The sequence below is a fragment of the Fukomys damarensis genome, unplaced genomic scaffold (genome assembly GCF_012274545.1).
Source record: "Fukomys damarensis isolate Sample0158 unplaced genomic scaffold, DMR_v1.0_HiC HiC_scaffold_19, whole genome shotgun sequence".
Taxonomy (NCBI): Eukaryota; Metazoa; Chordata; class Mammalia; order Rodentia; family Bathyergidae; genus Fukomys; species Fukomys damarensis.
Window position 1 is genome coordinate 27,170,448 of NW_022900931.1, and position 10,653 is coordinate 27,181,100.

The 10,653-nt window shown below is 55.8% G+C and overlaps 1 protein-coding gene across 1 annotated transcript in view; it reads right to left on the bottom strand.

Annotated features, from left to right (window-relative positions):
- Positions 1-5,908: 5,908 nt before the first annotated feature.
- Positions 5,909-10,653, bottom strand: part of Kcna5 (potassium voltage-gated channel subfamily A member 5) — a gene marked incomplete at its 5' end in the record, with an annotated part of 5,265 nt that continues 520 nt past the window's right edge. The window contains one exon of the mRNA XM_033765954.1: positions 5,909-10,650. Coding sequence (XP_033621845.1) covers positions 9,676-10,650 — 975 coding nt within the window. The remainder of the gene's footprint in view (positions 10,651-10,653) is intronic.

The following is a 10,653-nucleotide window of genomic DNA, read 5'->3' on the forward strand; positions in this document are numbered from 1 at the left end:
GAGGTGACCCAGCTGGGGTTGCCATCTCCTGACTAGTCCCACTGTGCTATATTTCCTCAGTGTCTTTCCTTTGAGCAGGAGCTTCTTTCCCTTCTGCCCATTCTACTGACATTTTCCAACCAGCTCCTACTCACTCAGTGTTGGAAGCCTGCTTGTTCCAAAGAACACACTGCAGGCTGAAACCTTCTGCCAGTGGCTCCCGGGCAGTAGGCCACTCTGCTGCTGCATCTAGAGGAAAATTGCCCAGCCCCTGGGTTTGGGAAGCTGGAGGTCAGCTCGGAGTGCCTGGGGTGCTACCCCGGTCATCAGTCCTGAATCTGTCTCTAGAGAGGCCAACCACCTGGGGCCTCACAGACTCTCGCACTCCAGGATGGGCAAAGTAGCTTTGCTCTGAATTTGGGGACGGTGAGTGCCGCATCGAGCAGGGACCCCACAGCTGCTTCTCAGCTTCTCCCAAAAGGCACTGCGTTCGAGGCTTGGGGGCCTTAGGGGCCGTATCTATAGTCATCGCATCTGGTAAACCACTACACCCCAACATTGTCCCCTTTTGAATCTCACCACGTAGCCCCTCATCTCAGACTGGCGGGAGTTGGCCACAGAGCTTGTTTCTGAGGTTGGACAAATCAAAGAGAACAGGAAATAGGGATTTCTCCCTCTGTGCAGCTCATGTGGAGAGGAAACTGTGCGGTTGTGGGTTTTCATTGTTTCGAATTCACTATGAAATCAGGTGGCATCGACCGAAGATGCATAGCGCTGGCTTCAGACTCCATGGGAAACGCAGCTCAGGCCGGGGTCCGGAGAAGCCAGGGCACACTAAGGTGCGCGGTGCCTACTTCCAGGCTCTCCCCACTCCCAGCGCCGCCCACGCTTACCCCTCCAGAAGCCCGGGCCTTGCTTGGGCTTCCTTCCACCTGCGTCGGGTTTGCTGGCTGTGCTTGCGGTTGGGGCCACCTGGTAACCCCGACACACTGAGTCCCTTGGACTCTTGTCTTCACGTTGGCGACCAGCACAGTAGCACTCAGTAAGCACCACCTCGTCCGATGGACCATGCTGCTCCGGAGGCTTTGTCCTTGGGCTTCTCAAGGAGCTTTTCAGGGTAAGAACAGCACAGTACCTTTACTGAGGGCTTACTGCCAGGCACATAGCTATGCAGTTTGCTTTATTATTTTTAAATTGTATTTACTTTTCATTTTTTGTGGTTGGATAGCCAGGGTCTTGAGCCCACTGGGGAAATAAATGTTCTATGACTGCAGCATACCCTGGTCCAAGGCAGCTTTCGACATCGTCCCCTGACCATTAAGAAGGGAAGCCCTCCTGTCATCCCTAGCGTGGAGCTGGCTGTTTAGAAAAGCATCACTTACACTTGGTCTCGGGAAAGTGAATGACAAGATCAGGATCCAAGCTCCAACCTACCCCTCCAGACCTCACTCCTGTAACTTGAGAGGCTTGACCCCTGGGCTCCTCTTCCTGGCACAGGCTCCTCTCTGGTCTCCCCACTTATTTCTTCCCCTCTCAGCACCTGCTCCCAGCTGCCTGTCTCCCAGGTCTGGGGAAGGTAGATGCTGTCCGTCTGCTCTTGGGAGGCGCTAGTAGTCCCCCCGCCCTGGAATTCTCCAGCCTCGCTGCTCTCCCTCCTACGCCTCCCAGGCTCGGCCTCCCCTCAGCCCTGCCCAGCCCTGTGCTTTGACTCCCACCTCGAACTTCCAGGCCATTTACCTCTGCTGTAACTCTTTCCAACAAATGTGTGAGGGTCCATCTGCCCAAAGTTCCGTGGAAATTGCGTTGGACAGAAAGATCCAACAATCAAAGGAATCCAAGTGTGTCCCCGGGAGAAGGAATGCCACAATGTTTCGAGCAATGGCAACACCTCCTACCTGGCTGCACCTGCACGCCTTTCTCCAGAGGATGTCTTTGAATATTCACTTACTTCTACGCCTAGAGCCCATACACGTGTACTTACATGCTATTTATCACACGGTTCAGCTGCACTGTCCAATAAGATGATCGTGTCATTGATCCATTGTTTCGGGGCTGTTCTCTGCCATCTCCAAAATCACTTTCCTGCTGAAACCCCTGTTACCCATAAGAGGAGGCAGCTGGGCGAGCATCAGAGACTGGCTCTCTGATTCACTGCAAGACTCAGTCAGTGGCTTTCCTGGGAGAGCCCCCCTGAGAGCCTCTGGCACAGCCACAGAACAATGCCTAGTGTGGTTGTGGGAGTCCAGACTCCACTCAGAGTCAGGTCTGCCCGGCGGCCACTAGCTGTGAGCATCCATGTCCTCAGCACATGGCCACCCAGACACAGGGCCTGCCAGGGATGTGGGCCGGGACATACCCAGGAGCTCAGGTGGGGGCCCTGGGGCCACAGGGGAGGGCGAGGCTGGGAGAGAAGGGGACTGTTCAAGAGCAGAGCTAACCTGAGAACTGAGCTGGGCACCTGCAAGCAGAGAGGAGACTGCTTTGAGGTGACTCAACCTTGCTATCTCAGTAACAGAAAGGGAAGCACTGAGGCAGGAGGGAGGGGCCTTTACTTTGTGTCCCATTGGGTTGTTTTTGTTGGAAACTGCACAGGAGAACCATGTTCCTGTGAGTGCTGAAGACTTCTTATGATTCCACCCCGTCTTGGCCAGGGGATGGAGAAGCGATTATGTGGGACTGGTGCTGGAGACATGGATTAAGTGCCAGGCCCGACGTCCTGTGTGGGCCCAAATCCCAGCATCCTCACAGCAGCTGGCTGCCTAGGGCACGCGTGGTACCCTGGTGACTGTGAGGTATGCCCAGCTGTCCATGACAAGCCAGACACTGCCACTCTGTCTCTCTCAACGTGTTTGCCCGAGTTGTGATATCTCCTACTTCCTCTCTCTATCCCTCGTCCATCTCCACCCTGTATCACTCCCTAGGTCTGTGCAACACCCCTGCCCCTGCCCACAGAGCTGTCCCTCGGAATTCTGGAGGTCCCAGCTCAGGTCGTTCCCGCTCACCTGGATGCGGACCGGGGGCCAGGGCAGAGCACGGGGCACTGTGAAGAAGGCCGTGCTCCCCACTGCCCAGATGCCAGGGCCCCTCCGCAGGAATTGTTCAAGAACAGCATTCGAGGCAGAGGTCCTGGCCCATCTGGGGGCTGAGATGAGTGGTGAGGTGAGGAGCCGCCATCAGCGAGTTCTCCAGGGAGAGGCTAGTGAGAGACAGCTGGGGTAGCAGTGTCTGTGACAGGAGCACCGGAGAGGAGGCTTTGGATTGGAGGCGGAGGACGGACAGTGTCTTTGCAGGGTGTTTGGCATCACACTAGGGAGGATCTCAGTCAGTTTAAAGGGACTGAAAGTGCTCTGTTTCAGCCTGGAGAGATTAACACGGAAACATGTCTGGAGGTTCTGGAGGCCGGAAGTGAAAGGGAGACAGAAAGATCAAGGCTAGGGACTGGGCTGCCCAGACTCCAGACCTGGAGTTCAAATGAGACAGACTGCTGGCGGCTTTGGGATTGGCAGGACAACAAACAAAGGGTGCCCTGCAGACTGAGAGGGAGGGAGGGAGAAGGGGAGGGAGGGAGAGAGAGAGGGAGAGAGTGAGAGAGGGGGGAGAGAGGGGAGAAGACAGAGGGAGAGGTGCCTAAGCCCCTGCAGGATCCCTGCCTGTTATTCAGCATGTGGGGCAGCGGACACTTTGGCCCCTCAAGTACATGCAAGACCACCTGCCTCAAATGTCCAAGCAATGGCCTTAACAGTGGCATGGAGAGCAGTGACAGACAGTTTCCTCTGAAGGGCAGAGAGCAAACCACTGGAGCCCAGGCCCATCACTGGCCTTCTTACTGAGCTGGTCTTTCAGGTCTTTTACATAACTGCCAAGGGGCAGCTGGAGCCAGGCTGGACTCCTGGGGACTAAGCCGCTGTGTAATCTTCAGTCTTAGAACTGAAATAATTTGGAAGTTTATAATAAATATTACATTGCAACAGTGTCACATTACAAGCACTTAGAACTCCCTGAAGTGCAGGTCCTGCCTTGGAACACAGTTTACACAATCACCAAACTGCAAAGACAAAGCATCCAGGAAGTCAGTTTCCACAGAGCTCAAGAGGTAAGGGAAAGAAAGGCCAAGCCATTTTTTTTTTCTATGTAAACTTGCAGTTCTGCAGAGCACTGCTGATGTCTCCGTTTGTGAGCTGGGCACTCAGGGATTTTGTGGGTGTCCAGAGAGGCACAGCCTGGCTGCACTCCCGCAGCCCCACTCACAGCTGGGAGGCTGGGAGGTTCAGCTTCACACAGTGCCCAGGCAGAGGATGGAGGGACGCCGAAGGGGTTGGGTGGGGGTGTGTTGGGGGTGAGAGGACATTCTTGGGCACAGAAAGACTTGGCTAAAACCACATGTGTGTGACCTTCGTGCCCACTCTTCTGAAGTCCTAGAGGGCAAAATGTGTCTTGAGTCGATCCCTGGACCAATGGGCATGAGCCAACAGCCACTTGCAGGAGGCAGAAGTGGGGGGCCGCGCCCATGAGAGAGCTGACAGAGAGCACAGGGAAGGGACACTGGGCCAGCTCATGGCAGCCCTGCCAGGCCAGGCCTCTCAGTCACTCCCTCAGGTGGGACCCAGGATCCACCCGGAGAGGACGGAGCAGGGAGCAAGTGGGCAGGATGGAGGGGAAGCTTTACCGCCCTCTGGTGTGCTTTAGTCCTGAATGAAGCCCATGGGAGGCTACGCGGTGGGTCAGAGCCCAGGTCAGCACCCAGCTGTGCATGGACATTGGCGCCGGCCTCCTGGCCGTGCCTCCTTTGCACACAACCCCCACTTGGCTTGACAGCTCAGGCTACTCAGCCAACTCGGACTCTCCTGAGGCTCCTGAGAGCTGGCAGACGGTCAGGGAGCCCCTGAGGGCCTTTGCTGACCTTCCTCGCAAATGAAAGAGGACAGTCAGACCGAGATCCCCCTGCTTTCCAACAGAAACAGGAGCCTCCCAGGCAGGGGTGATAGCAGGCGCAGGACCCAGAACCCCACCCAGGCCACTCGCTTGCATGGTCCTGTGCTCTCCCAGCTCTGAGAGGAGCACAGGCCCCTCCTGGGTCCCCAGAGTTCCCACATCTCTTCCCCATCTTCGGCCCATTCCAGGCCTTGCCCTCCACCTGAACATTGTTTCTGTATCACTCGCTCATTCACTTGTTGATCAGAAAACTAGAGAAGAGTGCTCACCAGCCGTTCCCGACATCCCCGCTGAGCCTGCTCGGGTTGAGCGTCTGCGGTGTGAGTGGAGGGGTGAGCGTGCTGGGTAAGACAGGTTGATGTCCACTCCCTAGAGAAAGGCAAGCTGCAGTGGGAGACCCCGCTCATACCAGGCTGCAGCTTCATATCCTAAGGAGGCTTGGATTTTGCAAGAAATGCAGTTTGGATTAAGTCAGATCGAATCAGAGGGCACAGAGCAGGACTCCCGGGCATGGCTGATTCCCAGAGGCAGCTGCACAGGCAGCTCAGTTAGGCAGGCGCAGCCAGAATGCGCCACAGGTGGCAGGGCAGGCGGGCAGCCCGGTGGGAACTGGAGGTTTCTTCAGAAAAACCCAGCCCTGCCATATGTAACTGGGGGTGTGAGCCTGGGTAGGTCCTCTCTTCTCTTGGAGCCTCCACTGTCTCATCTGTAAGATTAGAGTGCGGTGCGCCAGATTTTTTGTAAGATTGCTTCCAGTCTAAATGTCCCAGAGTGCAAAGTTGACAGAAAATCAATGCTGAGTGATGGGACAGTGGCGAGTGTCCTGCTCAGCCTGGAGGCCTCAGCCTGGGGTCCAGTTGCTCTGGCCTGGGCTATGCTGCCTCCTCCTGTGAGTGCCTCGGGGGACACACAGAGGCTGTGCCAACCTGGGGCCTCCCCACAGCCAGGAGAGCACCACAGGGAGAGGGCAGGAGCTTGTGCCGTCCAGCAGCTCATGCGCCCCACATCCAGAAAAAGCCTCAGGAGAGGAGGTGCCTCCCTGGCCTGCCAGCAACAGCAAGGGGAAAACCCACTGCCCAGCAGATCCTCCAGTGTGGCATCTCCTGCCTGCTCCCTGGAAAGGGCACCGCATCCCACAGCCATGCAGCAAGTCTCACCCGCTGCAGGTGGTAGAAGAAAGCTTCAGGGTCCCTGGAAGGCCTCCGTGGGCCAGGAAATGCCGGCACAGGGTCCCCTCCCCAAGCAGGGTTGACACTCGAAATAGATACAAGTTGGACAGGGCACACGAATCCAAGGAGATGGCAGGCACCTAGAACAGGCATGGCATGACAGACAGACGGACATGACAGGCCAGCAGGCATAGTTTCTTACATTTTCAAAGGATTACATGTTAAATGGTTATACAGGATGAATACTTACAACATAATAGCCCCAATTTTGCCTCTCGCCTCGCCAGTTTTCCCCTTTCAGAAATTTTGCTGTCTCTGCCTGAATCAGGGCAGAGGCCCCTGCTCTGGGTAACACTGGGTCCCCCTGTAATCACTGGCACTGAAGCATGGGCTGTCCCCAAAGGCTGGAGATGGGGACTCAGGAGTGATTTTCCCAGGCTGGGCTCTCACTGTCCTCCCCACCGGCCTTCCCTCCCACTCACCTGCCAGAGCACTCCCCACAATCCTCACCCCTGCCCACCCACACCTGCTCCTGGACAGGAGGTGCTGAGGACCTGCAAAGTCCTCAGTCACCCTCGGCCCCCAGAGACTTGCGTGTGCTCTCTGCCGGGGGCTCCCCAGGAGCTACAACCACCCCCAGGGACAGGGACCACCCCCCGAACACTGTTCCCTGCCCCACACATCCGGTCGGGTAGACACAGAAAGAGGTGAGGTGAGGGAGTGCTTAGCCCTCACCCAGGGTCGGCTCTGTCCACTTCTGGAGGGGACGTGCAGCAGTGTCTCTGCCCCAAGAGAAACCTCCTGCTCTGTTCCCTAACCTGAGAATCTTCCATGTTCACCCTGAATAATGTAAATCCTAACTCTGGGGAGTTCCCCAAGGGCCAGGAGTCAGTTTCCTGCCCTCCAGTGTGCACCCAGCAGGATGAGCCAAAGGGCTCTGCAGTAGAAGCAAGTGAAAGGCATCTCCCTACATCTGTCACTGCTCAGGGCTCAGTGAGCATGAGCTTGGGAGCAAGAGAGAGAGGAGCAAAGCCTCGCTGTCCTCACACAGTGCTGGACCCTCAGGAGCGGCCCTGCTAGCTGCTGAGGCTGATGGAGGATCTATCTATCTTCTACCAAGAGGAGACGCTGGATAAAGAGCCTGCTGAGGTCACCTGATCTAACCTCCTCAAGGAGGTGAACTCTGAGGGAAACTAATGACAGCAGAGAGGGGGCAGTGGGAAGGCAGAAAAGAGGGCTCCTGTCCTTGATTATCCTGGGGAGAAGCCACGGCATTCAGATCTCTCTTCCACTAGTTACGAAGGCAAACTGTGATGGAAGGAGGGACACAGCATAGCGATTTCCAGAATCGGAGCAACAGGTGCACAGAGAACACAGAGAAACTGCAACATTGAGTCTGTGAGTGACCAGGGCAGGTCCCAAGCCACAGCCCCAGGAGGGAGGCTGCAGCTGGAGGCTGATACACCCACCCCCAGGTTCCCTCATCCCTTTTATACACCTGCTCCAAGGGACCCCCCTCCTTCATGCACAAGCCAAGAGACCCACGCTCCCTCCATTTCTCCCTGAACAGGGCTGTGAAATGTACCCTGTATGGTCTAAAGGTTCCAAACAGAATTAGACTAACCCACTTTCAGGCATCTGGACACATTCAAGAGCTGGGTGCTGCTCATTCTCCCTTTCTTAAGCCTAAAGGAATGGCCTTTCAGGCCGAAAGTGGCTGGGATGTTGGATTTGCTCTGCTGGGAAGATGGACCCACCTTACAGAACACAAACACTAAACTTTACAGACACAGAGGGCTGGGGGTGAGGCTGAGTGACTGAGCTTTGGCAAGATGCCCTGCTTTTAGGCAAACTGCAAATCATATATAAATAGAGCACCTGTGACCTTCCTCCACTTGAGGATATGATGACAAACAACACGCCTGCCCAGTCCTCCTGTTTCCTCCCCAGACTGGCCATTAACAGCTCCAGACCGGAAGTGACTTCAGGCTTCACGGACTCTGGTTTATCTGATCACACCATATTTAAATCCACAATTCCCAGATATGGATTTGTAGGTGCTCCCTCACCCATGGGGAGACCCAAACACACCCAGAACTGGCTCCGAGTACCCAGCTATTCTGAGGGACCTGTGAGGACAGACCTGCTGAGGCCCTAGAACAGCAGAGAGAGCAGCAGTGGAAATCCTCAGAGCTGGTCCCAGGACACGGCCAGGCTGCACACAGTGAGGATTTGCCACCACTGTGCAGGGCAGAGGACAAAGGAGCTTGTCTGGAGCTCAGCCACTCTAATGGCCATAAGCTCGTCCTCCCTTCAGCCACTCTGTGCCTTCCAACACGGAGACTTTGCTCTCTCTGCCTGCCATGCCACAGGCTCCATCCCGTGTGACCTTCATTCGGGGCTGCATGCCTGTGACATTCAGGCTGGTTTCTGAGATCCGGGAGCTGCAAGTACCAAAAAGGAATGCAACCCGAACAAGGGAGACTTTAGAAATGGAGCCCTAGGGAGCCACCGTGGGACAGCGCTGGTGCCGGAGCTCACTGCCTTCTTCTATTCGGCCCTCCTCTCTCCAGGCTTACCGTATGTCTGGTGCCACCAATGCACTGCATATCACAGCTGTCTGCGTCACACACAGCCCGAGACCTACAGGACTCCCCAGGGGCTCAGGCACCTGTCCCAAAGATGCACCAAGCAAACCATCAGCTTTCCAAGCTTTCCACCCCAGACAAGGCATCTGCCCTGACTCCAAACCAGAAACACCACATAACAAGCTATGACTTAAAAATTCAAAACCAAAACATTGTCTGTAGAAAAACTAATACCCACCTTAGCCAAGTCACATTTTATTTCCTTGGAGTAAAAAAGAGAGAGAATGAATTACAAGAAGTCTTCCTCTAATGTCCTTATAATGCTTTGTGAAGAGAGTTAGGAGAATTGTTTAAGGGGCACAGAAAAAGTCAGATTTGCCTTTCTTCTAGAACATTTCTTACTTAGACATAAAGCACCAACATTACCCTCAAAAGAGAGGCCTGGAATCGCAGAAGCCAGAGCCTCCTTGCCTGGGTCTGGGGCTCTAAGTCTCCCAGGAAAACATCACAATGGCTCGCTCATCCCTCAATTCAATAATTCAGTATATCTCTTGAGAAAATACCCAAGTGCTATCTGAGCTACAGTACAAAAGTCTACTCACTGGCCATAAAAATAATATTTTTCCCTCTACACAACTACAACCATATGTAAAGCAAATTAGGAACACATGGGGGGAGGGCTGCAGAATCCCTTGGGATCTGGCTATTTACAGTCATTTTTGTTTGGATTATCCCTCTGCGGGGTACAGGAAACTGGCCCCAAATCCACCCATCCATCTCATGGCGCTCACCATTTCAACAGCTCCTGCGTCATGGAATGTGGTACTTTTTAAAAATAGGCGACCCTTGGTGTCATGGAAAGAAGAGGGAAAATGGGGGGCTGAGGCAAGGAAGGAAGGGAAGGAGAGACCGGCTTCAGCGACAAGGTGAGCTTGTCACACTCAGCGGTGTGAAGAGATCCCGGGCTCAGGGCCACCCCTGCTCCCACCCCACCACCAGCCTGCCTTTCACAAGTCTGTCTCCCGGCTGCTGTCCAGGCACAGGGCATACAGGGACCTCCGCAGATCCACATTACTCTTGGCCTTGAGGTTACATTTCTCCAGGGGATGGCTGCCCCTGCGGGTGCCGTCTGACACCCCGGTCTTGCAGAAGGATGCCCTGCTCCAGCTGGCCTCGCGCTGGCCTCCCGCATCCAGTCCAGACCCCCGGCTCTGGCTGCCTTGCTCCTCCTTCAGGGCTGCCTGCTCCTCATGCTCCGTCTCGCGGTGGTAGAAGTAGTTGAAGTTGGAGACGATGACAGGGACAGGCAGGGCGATGGTGAGGACCCCGGCGATGGCACACAGCGAGCCCACAATCTTGCCCCCCATGGTGATGGGCCTCATGTCCCCATAGCCCACAGTGGTCATGGTCACCACAGCCCACCAAAAGGCATCCGGGATGCTGGAGAAGTGCGTCCCCTGGTTGTCAGCCTCGGCGAAGTAGACGGCGCTGGAGAAGAGGATGACCCCGATGAAGAGGAAGAAGATGAGCAGCCCCAGCTCGCGCATGGAGGCCTGCAGGGTCTGGCCCAGGATCTGCAGCCCCTTGGAGTGGCGGGAGAGCTTGAAGATGCGGAACACCCGGACCAGGCGGATGACCCTGAGGATGGCCAGGGACATGGCCTGCTGCCCGTTCTGGCCACCCCCTCCTCCGCCCCCAGGCTGCTGCTCGGCCAGCTCGGTGCCCAGTGTGATGAAGTAGGGGAAGATGGCCACGATGTCAATGATGTTCATGATGTTGCGGGAGAACTCGGCCTTGCTGGGGCAAGTGGAGAAGCGCACCAGGAGCTCAAAGGTGAACCAGACGACACACGTGGTCTCCACAATGAAGAAAGGGTCTGCCAGGGTCCTGGGCAGGAGGGGCGCCACGGTGGGGCCGAGCCCGCTGCCGTTAGCGCCAGGGGCAGGCGCAGATCGGTGGGGCACCGGCGGCTGGCGGAACAGCTC